Genomic DNA, 17,849 nt, shown 5'->3' on the forward strand with positions numbered 1-17,849 from the left:
CGCCGAGAGCGAAGTGTTCGGCGTGCGACGCGCTCGCCAGCTCGATACCCTGTGCCCAGGGCACAGCCACCTGCCTTTCCAGAGGTGCCCAGCTGCCCCGTGGCAACCGGACCGCCTCCCCGTTGTCATGACAGCAGCACAGCGGGTTGCTATGTGGGATCCGGCAGCCACTGTCGAAAGGAACGGGGGGGGCGGGAGAGGCCAGGTCGAGGGGGCCGGCGAGCGCCCCGCGCCAGCGGCGGGGAGGCCCAAGAGGAGCGGGCGGTGACAGGGCAGGACGGGCAAAGCCGACGGCACGGCAGCGCCGCGGGGGCTCGGCTGGCACCGCTCCCAGGCCCCAGATGCCACCTGAGAGAGCGAGAGCGGCCCGGCGAGCTCTTGGCTCGGTGGAAATGCCAGCCCGTGTGTCAGCCACCAGCCGGGGGCGGTGCCTTCGAGATGCCAGCGGCAAGGGGCACCGTGCCCTGCAAGGTTTGGGCAACAGGGCCCCTGCCTCCTGGGGGAGGGTCGGAACTGGTGGCGGGGGCCGGGGGGTGAAGGATCCAGCTGGGGCAGCCTTGGGCAGATCTGCACTTCTGGGGGCTTCTCCTTCCTCCCCACCCCAGGCACTGCCCCGGCACCGGGGCGGGACAGAGATCTCGTCCCAGGTGAGGCGACCCAGCTGCAGGGAATGAACTGGAGCAAACGACCCCTGAACCACGAAGGGGGAGACCTGCCCCCCTTCCCCCCCCCCGGCCCTCTCCCAGCCCCCGTGGCCCAGCCCCAGCATCCCGGCCCATAACCCCGCTGGAGCAGCAGGACGTAGGGCAGGGAGATGAGGCCCAGCCCCTATATTGCTCCACTTCCCCCCGCACCCCATAGCTAGCCCCCTGCTCACCCCACAACCAGGACACCACTGGCCCCCAGCCTGGCCCTGCTCATCCCATAGCCCCCTTCCCCCGACCCCTGCCAGCCCCAGGCACACAGATGCCCCTGATGCAACCGGTCGTGGACAGGGGTGAGTCCCAGCCCTTCACAAACGCCCCCTCCCCTCGGTCCCTGTAAAGGCCCCGCGCTGCGTGTGCCACACGGCACCAGCGCCCACGTCTCCTTCCTCGCCATGGCCCCCGCTCCGGCACCCGGGATCCACCTCTGCGCCAGAGCCAGGCACACAGAAGCCACCCGAAGAGCCGGGCGCTGGCATCGAACCTGGCACCGGCGAGAGGCAGCCCCGTCCAGGCCCCCCAGCGGGCGGCGGCGGAGAACGAGGCGGTGCCCCGTTGCACAGGGGAACCGCAGCGCTGAACGCCAGTGCCGGGGCCGGAAAGGGCCTGGCGTGGGGCCACCCCATCCTGAGCCCCGGGCGGCCGCTGCCGGTGAGCCCGGACTGCCCCTCCGCACGAGGCCGGGAGCGATGGTGCCCGGGCGCCTGGTGCCCGCGGGGGGCTCGGGCCCCGACAGCCAAGGCGAGCGCTGGGCTCCGTCATTCTCAGATGCCCAGCTGGGACAGGCCCCATCTGTTGTCCCCGGCACCTGCCCCCAGCCCGGGCACCATCCCGCCCTGCCGGGACGTGGCCACGGGATCAGCAACAGCCCAGCTCCCCCCCCCGCAGCCCAGTGCAGCTCCCCTCCCCATCAGCACGGTCCAATGCCCCTCCCCCCAGCCCAGTACAGCTCCCCCCCACAGCATGGTCCAATGCCCCTCCCCCCAGCCCAGTGCAGCTCCCCTCCCCACCAGCACGGTCCAATGCCCCTCCCCCCAGCCCAGTGCAGCTCCGCCCCCACAGCATGGTCCAATGCCCCGCCCCCCAGCCCAGTGCAGCTCCCCCCCCACAGCATGGTCCAATGCCCCTCCCCCCAGCCCAGTGCAGCTCCCCCCCCACAGCATGGTCCAATGCCCCTCCCCCCAGCCCAGTGCAGCTCCCCCCCACAGCATGGTCCAATGCCCCTCCCCCCAGCCCAGTGCAGCTCCCCTCCCCACCAGCACAGTCCAATGCCCCTCCCCCCAGCCCAGTGCAGCTCCCCCCCCAGCACGGTCCAATGCTCCTCCCCACCAGCACAGTCCAGTGCCCCTCCCCCCAGCCCAGTGCAGCTCCCCTCCCCACCAGCACGGTCCCATGCCCCTCCCCACAGCCCAGTGCAGCTCCCCTCCCCCCAGAATGGTGCACTCCCTTTTGCTACAGAATCAGCCCAGTCACGCCCCCACCTGGTGCAGCTCCCCTCCCCCCCCACCCAGTGCAACTCCACCCCCCAGCACAGTGAAACTTCCCTCGCCCCCAGCATGGCGCACCCCTCAGCCTAGCCCCTGCCCCCCACATGGTGCAGCTCTCCCCATCCCCGGCATGGGGCAGCCCCCTCTGCTACAGCCTCAGCTCCCCCTCCCAGTCCCATACAAGGGGGGAGCAGGCGCCCCAGGAAACTTGGAGGCAAACTCCAGCCGGAAGGCGCACAGGGGCCTGTAACCACAGGAACCTCCCTGCTGCTTGGAGAGCGCGGCTGTCATCACCGGCTACTGGCTCAATGGGGCGGCAGTAATGCTGTCAAGCAAGGTGCAGGCAGGGCAGCCGGCTAGTGGGGCGGGAGGGCAGCTGGCCACGTGGAGGCTGGGCTTCCGAATCCCCAGAGTGGCCAGCCCCTGGCATGGCTGGGGGCGGGGGGGGGAGGGGCGTGTGTACACACGGGTGTGCAAGCCGGCATGCATATGTGTGCGCACGAACGGATGTGCGCATGCAGGCGGGCCTGTTGATACGTGGGTGGCCGCATGCAAATATGTGTGGATGCGTGTGGGTGTTTAATCCTAGGGAGCAGCTTTGTGTGTGTGTGTGTGTGAACGCAGGTGTGGCTGAACACCAGCATGTGTCAAGTGTCGTGGGCCTGTCTGCGTTAACACACGGGTGGCTGCACACCAGTAGGTGCATGTGCGTGCGTGGGGGCGGGAACGTGTGAAGGTGTGTGTTGTGTGCACACAAGTAGGCGCGTGTGCCGGCGTGTGCTAAGGTGTGACCGCACACAAGCAGGGGGGTGTGCGTGCACGCGGGTGGGAGCGTGTGCAGGTGTGACTGCACACAAGCACGGGGGTGTGCGCACGTGTGTGCAGAGGGAAGGAGCCACTCCCTGTGGGAAGGAGCTCGGTGCAGAGGCCCGGGCGGAGGGAACTTTCCAGCTGTCCGGACCAGCTGTTTCCGACGTGAAAGGAACGTCCCTGGATGGCCAAGTGGGACAGAGCTGACGACGGGAGCCCTGGGAAGGGGCTGAGTGTGTCAGCCAGCTGCTGCGGCAGCTGCCTAGGAGAGAGCTGGCAAGCTGCTGAGGGTCAGACGACGACGCATGCTCTCCCTGGGCAGGCCGGCGGGCGACACTGGCGCCCGCCGGGGATTCCCAGGTGGCATCGGGAAGGGATGCGCCGTTCGCTTGGTGGCTCCGGGACACAGGGAGTGGGATGTCCCTGGGATGGCTGGCGTTCCCTGTCTTCCTCCCCCGTTCTGCTGGCGGGCAGTGCCCCGGGGCTGCTGCGCTTTACCCACCGAGAACAGGGGGGCAGCAGGCTCCTGGCCCTGGACACGCTCCCAACGCCAGCCCCAGGGCCTAGCGCAGTTCTTGCCACAGGGGGAGATCTGGGGCCTAGCTGCTGCTGCTGCCAGCCCAGTATCCTAGGGCATTGCCAGAAGGGGCTGGGGTTTGATGCCTGCTGCCGGGGGTGGGCAGGGTGGCAGAGTCCCCTCTGGAGGGAGCCCTGCCCTGGCCAGCCCTCCGGCATCCACAGGAAGGTGCATGAGAACCTCACTCGTCCCTCACCGTCCCCTTCGAGAGACGGCCCCGCGTGCCGGGGACACCAGCCTGGTGCAGGTTGTTTGGGGCAGAGGCGACCTGCGTGACGGATGCCTACCCCGGCTGCCCTCCCCCACCGATCGCAGGAGGCTCCAGAAACCCACAGGAAAGCGGCCTAACCGACAAGTCTCTACGCCTCCACGGGGCTCTCTCCCCTCCCCGCCCACCTCCCCGGCCGTTTGCGGGATCGCCTCCCTCTTTGCACAGCAGCCAGAGCCGCGGAAGTGAGGAGGCAAACCCAGTGTGCCCCTGCCAGAGCCAGCCTGGTCCCAACAGCGTGGACCTTACACTGCACAGAGCGAATCACTCACTGTCTCCTCCAGTGCCAGCCGAACGCCCGTCCAGGGGACCAGACACCCCCCAGCCACTGGCTGGGCCTGCTCCGATTCCCCCCCTGCACAGCCCTCGCCTGCCCGGACCCCCCCCCCCCGTCCCCTGCCACCCAAGCCGAGATGCCACCTCCTCAGGGGAGCTGGCGGGACTTGCCCTGAGAACGCAGGCGCCCGGCAGTGGCCTGACACTGCCGCGGGACATCGGGGGGAAGAGCAACAAGGGGCGCGCTGCGCACCATCCCCCGCACCCCCACTCTCTGCGAGCCGCCGGGCGTGGTGTGTTTCAGCGCCGGGCCGGGATGAGCCCTCTCGACGGCTTCCCACCGGCTCCTCCCCAGACTCAGCAATCCAGCCACCGCGTGCTTTTGCCCTGGAAAGCAGAGCCTCCCGTGGTCACCCGCGCGCCAGGCCCCTCTGTGGGGCAGAGGAGCCCAGCCCAGCCACGCCCCTGCCGCTTACCTCGGACGATGCTCAGCGAGGCCTTGATGTTGTTCTTCAGCGGCTGGTCACTCACATGTTCCACCAGGCGGAAAACTTTGTTCAGATGCAGTTTGACCCCCTCGTGCCTCTTTGCCTCTGCGCGGATGGCTGCAGACATCAACTGCTTCTGCACGTTCATGGTCCCTGGCCCCTCGCCCCGGCTGCTAACTCCTGGCAGGGCTACGTCTCGGTCTTCTGCCCATGGCTCAGCCCCCCCGCCCGCGACCAAAACTACCCAGATCCTCCTTAAAAATGAAAGGGGCCCCGGCCCATCCGGCTGGGTCTGTGGCTCTGTCTAGCTCTGTCTCAGCGGCACTTCCTGAGTGGCGCGTCACCCAAACCAGCAGCCTCTGCCGCCCGAGCTGATTCTGACAGCACGCACAGGGTGTCGCTCGGCGAGGGCCCGCCGGCAGCAGGAGCGGGGCCTGCGAAACACCCCGCAGGTTCCCAGGCAGGGCAGGGAACTCCCACAGCGGGTGGAGCAGCTCGTCGGGCTGCTTCGTTGCCAGGTGTTTGGAACATTGGCTGCCCGCAACGTGTAATTATTTCATTCATCTCGGCGGCACCCAGATCAACAGCTGTCCCATCGGCTATGCCAGGACACACCCAGCTGAACACGCCTATCCCTGCACGCTCCCCCCCTCCGCGCACACCCATGTGCATGCACCCACCGACCCCACATGCATCCATCCAAACGTGCCACTCGCACCCTCACACCCATCCGCGCACACGCCTCACCGTGCACACAGGTGCACGCACCCACCCGCCCATGCAGGCACCCCAACCCCCGTTCATCCCGACATACAAGCCGTCCGGGCACCTCCACGTCCCCGTGCACACATCCCCGCGTGCACATCCATCCACCCATGCACGTGCCATGCACCCACACAAGCATGCCTTCCATGCACCCTGCATGCAGTCCACCCCTCCGCATGCACACGCATGCCTGCCCACACCCCCCTGTCCTTGCGCACAGGTATCCAGCCATCCATGCACAAATACATACAGTCATCCACGTCCACACATTCACCCACACCCCCCTAGCTAGCGATCCCTAACCCCCCCCCCACCTACACAGGCACCCTAATGTAACCCTGCACCCACCCATGATCACCCGTACAGACCCATCAGTGCACACACACACACACACACCCGCCTGTGTGCACAAACATTGTACATCCCCAGCCATACGGATATATCTCATCCACTCAGATCCATATCATCTCATCTAATCTATCCAATCCCCCCACCTATCTATCTATCCCCATACACCCCCTCCCCGACCTCTCTCTCTCTCTCCCCATGCACCCCCTCTATCTATCTATCTATCTATCTATCTATCTATCTATCTATCTATCCGCATGTCACGGAGTGTGGGGGAGTCCAGGCCCTGCACCCCTCTTCCTGGGATTCACCGTGACTCTCAGCCAGCCAGTAAAGCGGAAGGTTTATTGGACAATAGGAACACAGTCTAAAACAGAGCTTGTGGGTACAACCAGGACCCCTCAGTCAAGTCCTTCTGGGGGGGCAGGGAGCTTAGACCCCAGCCCTGGGGTTCCCTGCGTTCCACCACCCAACACCAAACTGAAACAAACACCCCCCGCCCCCCCCCAGGAGGCTCTCTCCTGCAGCCTTTGTCCAGTTTCCCGGGCGGAGGTGTTACCTCCCCCTCCCCCTCCTGGCTCAGGTTACAGGCTCTCAGGTATCCCATCCCCAATGAAAGTCCCCTGCCACATTCCCAGGTCAACACTCCCCCCTCCCTGCTGCGTCACACCACCCCGCTCCCTACTGCGTCATACTCCCGTTTATCCAGCGTTAGCCCTTTCTGCCCAGGCATCATACTGGGCGCTCATCCTGAGATGTTTATCCACGGTGATCCTTGCATCTTAAATTCTCAAGGCAGAAGTGGGGTCTAGTGGTTAGAGCCAGTGGCTTGGGTGTCAGGGTGCATCTGGCCCTGTTGTAAGGGATCCAGAGCTGGAGTTTTTAGCATGGGGGGGAGGGGGAGCATTATGGGAGAATCATGTGAGCTGGATGTTTCTGCTAAAATTACTGTCATTGTTAGGTTTCAGAGTAAACACCCACTGAGGTGAACAACAACCCTTTACACCTCTCTCTGGGCTGTCATCTCAGGCTGTCTGCAGACTTCCGTGTTCAGAAGGTTTTATTCAGAGCCGTAAGGGGAAAGGGGCCCTGACTTTAGCGGGGATCCGGGAGTCTGGACGCCAGGGTTCTAGATGTAGCTCTGGGCTGAGCTTGCATTTCACCTCCCTTTGCAGGAAGCAGCGAGCGTCTCCAGAGCAGTGAGTGTCTTTGCAGCATTTGTGTTTTGAACAGCACGGGGACATCGAATGTGCCGCCCCATCAGCAATGCGGGGCCGGTCCCAGTGAATGGGAGGAAGGCTGTCTGCCCGCCATGCTTACAGGCGGTGGATATGATCGTATCCTCATGAGTCGGTTGGATGCTGGTGAACACAGGGGAACACAGTGCTCTCAAGTGTGGGGCAGGAAATGCTGAATGCGTGTCTCTCCCTTCCGGGAAAGCCCCCCTCAGCCCTTTCCCCTATGGGGTTTTTTTGTCAGTTGCACAAGCCCTGGCTGGGGAAAGGTGCAGGCCGTCGTCAGAGTACACCACAGAGAGGTAGGAAGTGCCAGCCTCCTACCTCCGCTGGCTTCCTCTTGACGAGGTGACGTTTCAATCAACACAGCCGCTTGCTAAGCGGGCCTGGGTTTTCAGTATTACTCAGCTCCTGTCTAGGCATCGAACGGAAGCAGACGGCTTTTCAAAAGCATTTGGCACCCAGCGGCTCCCTCCCAGAGCAGTGGAGGATCCCCTTCCCCACTGGGAACAATGGCGTTCTCCCCCCATCACCACCTCTCTCTCCCACCTTATGGGAGCTGCTGGGGGCTGAGAACTTTTGCAAATCTGGCGCCTTAGAGCGCCACCTGGTGGCACCTCTCACCCACCCTGGTTCTCATTATGTGTGCTTTGCCGTTCGGGGCATGGTTTGAAGAGCGCTAGTGACGGTGGATTTGGGTGGGCTTTGTAAGGGCATTACAGTCTCTGATCTCCTGGTATCCGACCCGGCCTGCCTCCTGCCACCCGCCTCTCCGGCTGCCCTCTGGCCCGTCTCGGACTCTGATCCTCTGGGCTCCTGACTCTGCCAGGACTCAAGTCCGGCCCTGTGGACGCTGTTAGAGCAGGAGACACCCAACGGAGCTGCTGCAGCCTTTTGCGTCGCGTGAAAGCGGAGTTCAGTCTTTGAAGCAACGCTGCATTGTTGTTCGTTTTGTGATGCGCGTTCGTCCGGGGGCAGCGGCTGCAAGCAGCGGGCGAGTTTGCTCTCTGCCTTCAGTTCTAACTAGTTCAGTGCTTACAAGTGACACTAAGAAAAGACCCAGAGTCCACGGCACTGACTTCTCTTCCCATGGGGAGGCCTCAAAATCGGCTCCCACTTGGCAGAGGGGCGACGATATTAACGCCCGCACCCCGGCTACGCTGCACATCCCACTGGTGCTATTGCCAGGGGGAATTACAAGGCCTAAAATGGCCAGTGAAGACGCCGCTGGCAGTGAGCAAAGGGTGCCAGCTCGCAGCCTGCTAAGCCAAGCCACGACCTCCCCATTCACCAGGCACCGGCGGCCGGGAGCCATGAAGATTCGGCCATAAATCCCCAGCAGCTTCGCCCTTTGCAGGGGTCTTTCTGTTGCCTGCAGAATCAGAGGCGCTGCCAGAGAAATCACACACAGCGCAGCAGGGTCTGGCCGCGCTTCGCAGCTTGGCACCCCAAGGCGGGGAAAGAGAGAAGGCGTTGGAGCCCAGACAGAAGAAGTGATTTGGGAAGCCTCTGGTTTCGGTGGGGGTGGGGGGCAAACCTCAAAGGGGCCTGGTTCTTAGAATGTTCTGAGCCCCCTCCCTCTGGAAAGCAGGCCCCGTCAGGACATTTCAGTCAGGCCCCCTGGAAACAGAGGGGACCCTCCGTTTGAACAGGAACGGCCCTCCCAACCCAGCCCTTGCCATCACAAGCCGCACACATCCCCGGCCTCTGATCTGTTTGCAGCCCTGCTGAATTTGTCCTCCATTTCCGCACGGCGGTTCCCCGCTGCCTGACCCGTCTGGGCCAGCGGCTCTCCTGGGTCGGGGGAGAGGGGCGGCGTGTTCGCTGGGCAGACACAGCCGCTCCCTTCGTGACAGCGCCCATCAGAACAGCAGCTAGACGAGTGTTGGTGGCGACGGGAGAGTTCTAGGCCTGTAAAGTGGTTCTGGATCCCTGCTCTCATCGCAGGAAGGGCTAATCGAGCTGCTAATGATGAGATGGATCCAAGGCCGTCCCGGGGCCGCATGGCTGTTTAAAGGGCTGGTCCTGCTCCCCTGGAGTTTTGCCATCGATTTCAGGAGCAGGCTTCGGGAAGGCAAAAGGCTTCGCTCTCCCCAGGCAAACGAGGTTTGTGCATTTCTTCACGGCAGCTCTCATTAGCTGCTGCTGCTGCCAGGGGATCCCCCCACCTCTGCAGGTGATTAAGGGGTCTTCGTGGCGGACAGGAGAGAGGTGATGGATTTGGCCGCAAACCGCATCACCTGGCAGGGCAGTTGGGATTACTGCGGCCACAGGACCCTGAGCCAAAGGGCCAGGCCCTGCACTCACCGGGGCTGCCTGCTTTATTAGGGCGAGGAAAATGCCCCTTCTCCGGAGCAAGGGGTGTGTGCGTGTGCCGGAGAGGGGTCCGCATCTCTCAGCACTACCATGGCCTGGCCAGCAGCCTGCCCAGGGAGTTTCCCTGACACCTGCCTGCCCCCTGGAGACTGGGAACGGTTAGGACAGCTGCAGGGCAGGGAGGAAGCCCGGCTTTTCCAGGGCATCTGTGCCTGCTTGCTGCCGAGCCAGCAGCTCTCAATCCCGTGTGCGGCCGGGAGGGATTCCTTTGCCGCCATAAGGGATGTTTTCCATCTAAACTCCACCTGGAGACCTCACTGCCGTCCACCATGGACAGCGACAATGGGGCAGGCCATTAGCCCGGCTGCTTTACCAGCGCGAGCTCAGTGGCTGGCTGCTCGCAGGGGCCAGGGCAGCGCTGAGCACAGCGCAGATCACAAGGCAGAAGCTCGACTCATGACCCCCCCACTCTCCCCGTTCCAAGAGCCAACGGAGCCGAACAAATGCACACACGGCGCATTAACCCTGGGGCCTGCGGGGGGGCAAAGGGACAGGGACTAAAAGGGCTCTGCACTTGCCCGAGGTTATTACCTATTGTCACATAACAGGCCCCGTACGCACCCTCCCGAAACAACAATCACTGCAAGAAACTAGCAGCAGGAGCCCCATGTGCAGGCGGGGTGGGGCGGGGTTCCCCACCTGGGACCCTGAAAACAAAAGGCAAGAGGGAGCAGCTCAGTGAGGGAAAGGTTTATTGTCGTGGTGCTGAGTGGAGGGGGGGGGGCTCAGGGGGAGTTGGGGTACGAGGAGGCGAGGTACCGTTTGCCCTCTCCGTACTCCGAGTTGGCCCAGGAGTAGGTCTGAATCTGAGCCGATTTCCCGTCGAGGCTGAGCGTGCACCTGCAAGGAGATGGACGTGAGGCCGCTGGGGGGGCCGTCCAGAGCCATGTCGCCCTCTGAAGCCTCGAGGCCTGAGTGTGCCCCGCAGGGCGATACAAACGTGTCCCCACGGGGGGTATTTTTTAGAAGCTTCAGAGGGTTTAAGCCAATCCTGTGTTTTGTTTTCCTGTGGCCGGACATGAGTTTTGAACACTTGGGGTTGGCAATGCTGAGAAGGCTGGAATCCTGATCCCAAGCCCCCTGCTCTAACTACTAGGCCCCACTCCCCTCCCAGAGCTGGGGACAGAACCTAGGAGTCCTGACTCCAGCCCCCGCTGCTCTAACCACTTCACCCCACTCCCCTCCCAGAGCCAAGAGAAAACCCAGGAGTCCTGACTGCCAGCTCCCGCTGCTCTAAGGATCAGACTGCAATGATCGCCTTTGCCACAAAAGTCTGCGGGGAAGGAGACATTAGCAGGCTTCTCAAAGGGTTTTACGCACAACAAAGAGTTTCTAAACAGTACATCACCTGAAAGTCCGTCCCCCCCCCCCCCGTGCCGGTGGCTCTTCAGGGGCGGCCCCCCACTGGGTCCCGGCCTACCTGGCATTGCCTCTGATACTCACAGCTTGTTGGGCCTGGTTTTGTAGCACAGTGTGTACACGGCCAGTTCAAACTCGGGGCTGGAGCCGATGAAGAAGGAGCCGACGCTCTTCAGGTAACCCGTCCAGCTGTACTGGAAAGCCATGATGTCAGGGTAGCTGGTCCACTGCAACCAGACAAGGAGACGCAAGAGGTGGGTGCCCCTGGCAGCCGGTGCTCTGGGCTGTCTCCGGTTGGAAACTATCTCAAGAGGGTGCATGGGATAAAGGATGGCACCAGTTCGCTACCCACGAGCCAGCGCCGGGCAGGGAGACGGGCAGCCTGCTCGCCAGCCGGCGGCAGGACTGCAATGGCTCAGGACTCCATGGGAGGAGACTTTGTCCTCCCTGTCTGTGCTGGGCCTGCAAAGGGACTCACTGAGCCCCCCACCACTGGGACTGAGACTTGAACCCAGACCCCTCGTGGGGCTAGGAGGCGGCAGGTTGCGTCAGTGAGCAGAAAAGGATCCTTCCTCCGGTCTAGGAGCCATGCTGAGCTGGGCTGGGCTGGGCACCACCTGCCTCTGGATTGGGCGGGTAGGAGCCGCACTGAGCCGGGCTGGAAGCCACCTGCCCCTGGATCGGGAGGATAGGACCCGCGCCGAGCTAAGCCCAGTGGACGCCCTCCCCCCAGCACTCACAGGCCCATTGTAGCTGTAGCTCAGGTAATTGATCTCCCCGTTCTTCTCCAGCTCGTAGTAATGGACCCAGTTGTGAAAGCCTGAGACTTTCCCGCTCTTGATTTCCCCTGCAGGCGAGAGGAAGCAGAGCTGGAGTCACGGCCTGTTTCTGGCTCCTTTCCCGCCGCGCCCCGAGAGCAGGTGGCGCCCCCGACAGCTTCCCGCAGACCCTGTGCCCTTCCCAGCGGGCCCCTCACTTTCTTCCAGCCGCTCCTCACTTTCCCCTGAGTTCCCATCGCCCCCGGGGATTCTGAGCGTACACGGGGATCTGTGAAGTTCTCTGGTACAACTGCCCGACCGCAAGGCGCTTTAGGACAATCATTCGCGGGGCTGTATCTGTCTGTTCAGCAGGGCCCTAGAACCTCGGTCGTCTCGACACCGTGCTAACGTGGGTCGGGGTGAATTAATACCCTGTTGAGTGGCTGAGAATAGCTGACTGTCCTGACCTGAGAAATGCTGTTCAAGGTAAAAGCCGGCCTGAAAAGTCCCAGCGTTAAATTTGGAGCCAGGCAGCTTACGGCCAGGAGGATCCACCAGATTATCCGGAGTGACGTGTGTATTGCAGGCCACCACCACCACCCCAGTACTCTGTACCAGGGGGTTATCCCCAGGAAATCCCACCCCAGGCTTGGCTACACCACTTATCAGACTGGCACATCTAGTCTGTTCCATTTCAGTTTCCACGTCTAACTGGCCCCTTGGCAAATTCCCAGTGATTGACCCCCCACCCTCCCCATTCACAGTTGTGTGATTGACAGAAATTACAACCCTGTGATTGTTCCCGGCAGCCTCTGCCACTGGCCTGGTGGGCAAACTTGGGCAAGTCGCATTCCTGTCTGTGCCTTAGTTTCCCATCTGTAAAAGGGGGCTAATGATACCAGCCTCCTTTGGAAAGCGCTTGGAGATCTATGGATCGAAAGGGCTGTACCCAGAGCTCGGGCTTCTTCTTCTTAAACATGTGGCCTGATTTTCACAGAGGCAGTTTTCAGCAGGTCAGCCCCTCTGCAGATGAGGCTGCTGCTTGCTCAGGAACCTGAATATTAGGGGCCAGATTTTAGGCCCCCCATGTTTGACGTTTCCGGCATTTGGAGGGGGGTCTCCTCCAGCAGAAGGGGCTCTGCAAACGGGCATGCTGGAGCCTCGGGTTTATTCATCTTTCCGACAGCCCCTGGAGCTGTGCCTTTGTGTTGTGCCCTCATCGGGGATCCACCCCCCACCGCCCCATGAGCAGCGCTGTACCGTGGAAGACGTGTTCGAAGCCAGAGGAGTCCATGGCCGCTCCCTTCGAGCGTGAGTAGAGCCCGAACCACATCTCCTTCAGGTCTGCCTTGAAGTCACTCTCCGACAAATAGATACCTGGCCCGGGGAGACAGCAGGTGTCAGAGCTGGTCTCCAGCAGGGCAATGCAGCTAGCTCCCGGGGACTGAGCTTCCATAGCCCAGCCAAGGGAGATCTCAGGTCTGAATCCATCAGCTGGCCAGATTCCACAGCACGCAGCCCAGCGAGGGGCAGCAGGGTGTTTGCATGGCTCTGGCATGGGCTTAACGGGGTCATACGCCACCTGCTCGCTTGTAAGAGCTGGTGAGGCCCGAAGATAGCGATCGCATGTTCTCCATCGCCAGCCTCGCTATTTAGAACGTCAAACCCTCGTAGCCGGGACACGGGGCCTTCTCCCTGGACCGAGGCTGCCTCCCCTCCGATCCCACGCCCACTCCTCTCTGAGTGTGCAAACTGCCCCTCCACGGCACATTTCCCCGTCTCCTTTGTCACTCCCAGCTGGCAGACTCCCGTCGGGCGCAGGTGCAAGCTACTACCTCTGTGTCACGCATGCACCCCGCTGGCAAGCAGCGAGTGTGACGAAGTGGGGGGGTTTCTTGGTTTTCCTTTGGTTTTTCCCATGGGTTGCATGCAGGGGGGGTGGGACTCAGTTTCCCTGGGCGTTACTGGTTTAACTAGGCAGTGGGAGAGGGAGGTTGTTGTTACAGAGGACTGGCGACAGAACTTGGGGCCCCAGCCAATGGCCTGGATATTGGAGACCACAGCGACTGGTGACCTGGTGGCCCAGCTCGGGAGTCACAGCCAGGTCTGGCCAGTGGGAGGACAATGGGCTGTGGAGAGAGGACCCCGGTGACCTGACCAGCCGGTTCCAGCCAGAGGGGGCCAGAGGATGGAAGAGAGGAGAGGAGGCCCAGGAGACCCTGTTTACGACCCTGTTTACCTGGAGAGAAGACAATGGACAGAGGCCGGCTTGGGGCCCGTGGTATCAGATGCCCAGCTGGGAAGCAGGGGGGCTCAGGACTGGAGAGAGAGAGCAGGCAGAGCCCACCTGGATGCAGGGGAGACTGGGATGTGCTGTGCGGAGGGAGGCCAGGCCTGAGGCCCTGAGAGTTTCCTATGCTGGGTTCAGACACTCAGTGACCCCTCCTGTTTTACACTGGCTGAGAGTCACTCCGGTCTAGAGATCAGAGGGGCATTATTCCCTCTAGGAGTGGAGGCCCTGGGGATCCAGAGCAAGGGGACTCCCTGAAGGGGCCCATGGCAGAGACAGGCGTGCTAAGGCTCAGAGAGGTGCGGTTCCAGGAGGCGAAGGGGCTTAACCCCTGAGAGTGAACCCCCGAGAAGGGCTGTCTCACTGAAGGGGGTTCCCCCCGGGGACCGTACGGGGCCAAGAGTGGGCACGTGACAGGGAGTTCCCCGTATGCCTTGGTTTTAACAACAGCCTTATCTTTCGTTGCCTGAATCTTCCCACTCCTGCCTCAGAAGCAAAGCACGTGGCGCTAGCCCGGCGGGTGCGATATTTGCCTCGCCGGGACGCAATATTTGTGACAACTGTTTGCGGCGAGCAGCTGAGCGGGGAGGGATGACTGGGGTGCTGCGGATGCCGGCTTTCACAGTCTGCTTTTGAGTGCCACGCTTGGTATTTAGCCCGCGAGCAGACGGTGCATTGGGAAATACACCAAGAAACACATGTTCGTTCTCCAGCTGATGCGCACTGCAAGCTTCAGAGAGGGAGCCAGCTGTGGTGAGAACAGGCAGTCCTGGTTGCCGGCGCTGATGGCCAGCAGGTGCCGGGAGCTGCGTTCTGCTCGGGTGAGAGCCGAGCTCGAGGGACAGGTGTCACGGAGTGTGGGGGAGTCCAGGCCCTGCACCCCTCTTCCTGGGATTCACTGAGACTCTCAGCCAGCCAGTAAAACAGAAGGTTTATTGGACAACAGGAACACAGTCCAAAACAGAGGTTGTGGGTACAACCAGGACCCCTCAGTCAAGTCCTTCTGGGGGAGCAGGGAGCTTAGGCCCCAGCCCTGGGGTTCCCTGCGTTCCTCCACCCAGCCCCAAACTGAAAACTAAACCCCCGAGGGGAGGCAATTCCTTGCTTGGACTCCTGCCAGCGCAGCCAGGGGAAGCCTGTCTCCACGGCACCTGGCAGGGCTACAGGATCCTGCAATGAGCCGAGGCTGGGGATTAGCTGTGGTCTCTCTAGCACCTGGCAGCAGACACAACCCATGTCATCACCTAGCTGCGCACTGCCACACGGTTGGTGCTTTACCTTTAGAAAGAAAGAACTGGCTCAGTTTCTCCATCACCCCGGTCTTGAAGATTTCATCCAGGAAAGCGTCCACCTCCTGTCTCTCGGAGTCGGTCACCACCTCCTCCTTGCCCGTCATGCGTTCGTAGTTATTCAGCAGAGCCAAGAGCCTGGCAAAGGTGGGCTTGGAGAAGAGGGCATCCTCGTCCACGTAGCTGAAGAGCCTGGCAGGAGAGCGGAGAGAGGGGGTTAGGGACGCTGCTCCTAGTCACAGATCCAGCCGGAGAATCGGAGGCAGAGCCGGTGAGCTGATCTCTGCCTTAAGTACTTATCTGGGCCCCAACACCAGAGCATCAGAGGGCCTCACAATCTTTAATGCCTTTATCCTCACCGCCCCACTGGGGGGCAGGGAAGTGCTATTTTCCCCACTGGACACGCGACAATCTGAGGCAGAGAGACTAAGTGACTTGCTCCAGGTCACACCAAGAAGTCTGTGGAGGAGCAAGGGATAGAACCCATGTCTCTGGCTGGTACTCTAACCACTGGACCATCCTTCCTCTCTGACCAGAGACTAACTAGTCCCTCTCGGATCATTATAAATGGGACCTGCGGAAGGAGGCATCCCTGCCAGAGAGCCAGAACGAGGCCTACGTACACTTCCGTCCCCCTTCCTGCACCCCCACACCCTGACCAGATCCATCTGCCGTGTGTGCATGCTACCTCTGTGTCACTCCACTCTGTCTGCCCTGCGGGAATTTCTACGTGGCTGTGGAAGGTTCTGCCCGTGCAAGGATATGGTGTAATCTCAACGCACCCTCCCCCGTGATCTGTACATCCCACACACGTGGGTTTCCCAGCATCTCCTGTCCCCTCCACTCCACCCCCGTGCCCTCACTTCTGCTTGGCGTAGTCTTGGCCTGCACTGGTCTGGTCAGAGGAGATCTTGTGCTGCAGGTTGAGGATGATCTCGCTGCTGGTGGCCTTGTTCACGTCGGCAGAGTACAGCGCCTCAGAGATGCTCCTGATCTCACTGTCGGAGACAGAGTAGAATGAGGGGACCTCCCGCTGCTCACCTTCCCCTGGAATGGCAACGAGAGGGACCAGAGTTCACTACGGCCTCGCCCCAGTGGCCAGATACTAGGGTAACGGGCTAGAAACATGGACAAAGAAGCATGTACAGCTCTAGTCCCCAACTCCCCTCTTACCCAGCTCAAAGGAGGAGCTGGCTCATTGAAGGCATGATGGCTGGTTTATTCAGTTCATCCAGCTAATGTGCCTATTAGAATAGTCACTAAGCCATCCTTGTTGTGGAATAATTACTCCCAAGGAACCCTGTGCAGGCAATATAGCCAAAGGGGAGAATCCAGCTTCCCTCTTCCGTGTGCTCCATTCCTAATACAGTACCCAAGTGTCCATACGCACCCTCCTCCCTGGGTCTGAGTAGGGCCTACTTCCTCTCACGTGTGGGAGAGAACCCAGCTCCGACCATCTGGAATGAGCTCCATCTACCGTCTGCTTCAGACACTCCGTTTCCTTTCACACCTCGGCTGTCCAGCACAGCCTGGTCTCTACGCCACCCTCTCCCGCTGCAGCTATCCCACGCTACCTGCTGATTCTGTGACGCATTTGCAGGATGAAGCCGCGTTTCCTGGATTTTCCATTCTAGATACGGATGAAGCCCATCCACACAGACCCCCCTTCAAATCACTTTCACCTTTCTGGGGGTTTCTTAAATTTTCCCTCTCTGCTTGACTCCACAGCTGTACAGAACATCCCCAGGACTCCCTCTCCTGAAGGATTGATCGACAGGGGGCCTGCTTTACATTGTGGATCGGGAACCAGGACTCCTTTTTCCCTGTACAGAACATCCCCAGGACTCCCTCTCCGGAAGGATTGATCGACAGGGGGCCTGCTTTACATTGTGGATCGGGAACCAGGACTCCTTTTTCCCTGTACAGAACATCCCCAGGACTCCCTCTCCGGAAGGATTGATCGACAGGGGGCCTGCTTTACATTGTGGATCGGGAACCAGGACTCCTTTTTCCCTGCTCCGCCACTGACTCACTAGGAGGCCTCGGACAAGGCATTTTTCTATGTGCCTCAGCTTTGTTCCTCTATCCAATGGTGATGTGGATACTGACCCCAGGCAGACCCTCAGTGACAAGAAGGGGAAATGACACTGTTAATGTAACATAGCTGGGAAGCAGGGGATGTTGCTTCTCTCTCTTTCGCGCCCCAACGCCGTCCTTGGGGTGCGTGCAAGCAGAAGTGGGCCGAAGCAGCTCCCCGTCTTGGAGGCAGCTGGCCCAGACTGCCCCATATCACCTGCCCGGTGCACAGCAAGACTCAACGGCCTTGAGAGCGAGTCGTGCTGGAGCTGAAATCCCGTCAGAGGCTTTACAGCCAAGAGCTCTATCCATGGATTTTTAACGAGCCCTAAATGCACGTATCTCTGGGAACACGGGAGAGAATCTGCTCTCGTCTGTAGATACGGCAGCCAAGCCTTCGCCTTTAAAGTTAGAACTACAAATCTGACCTTAATTATTCACGAAGATTCTTGGGATCCCGGCTTTCATTCTTTGCTGTGCATTTTCTCTACGTGAGTACACAAGGGAAACAGGGAAGTGCTATTTTTGCCTTTGCTGGAAACTGCACGGACAAGTTCTCGGCACAAACAAGCAAGCAGCTAACCACGAAACCAGATGGGAAACAACATGGGTGAAATCCTGGCCTCTCTGAAATCAATGGGAAACCTCCTGTCGGCTTCATTGAACTAGGATTTCTGAAGTGCTCGTGCATAGGGGGGGCTACGACTTGATTTCACGTGTTTGATAAAGTGCATGTTACACGG

General features: G+C 61.0%; 1 protein-coding gene across 1 annotated transcript; it reads right to left on the minus strand.

Moving 5' to 3' along the window:
- Positions 1-10,029: 10,029 nt before the first annotated feature.
- LOC102947473 (poly(U)-specific endoribonuclease-D) lies at positions 10,030-16,414 on the minus strand. Its single transcript, XM_043533159.1, is given in 8 exon segments — positions 10,030-10,174; positions 10,778-10,920; positions 11,434-11,540; positions 12,712-12,828; positions 15,020-15,222; positions 15,894-16,097; positions 16,099-16,148; positions 16,403-16,414. Coding segments are annotated over 8 exon segments (951 nt in total). The 3' UTR covers positions 10,030-10,059.
- Positions 16,415-17,849: the final 1,435 nt, after the last annotated feature.

Source organism: Chelonia mydas, chromosome 20 (genome assembly GCF_015237465.2).
Source record: "Chelonia mydas isolate rCheMyd1 chromosome 20, rCheMyd1.pri.v2, whole genome shotgun sequence".
Taxonomy (NCBI): Eukaryota; Metazoa; Chordata; order Testudines; family Cheloniidae; genus Chelonia; species Chelonia mydas.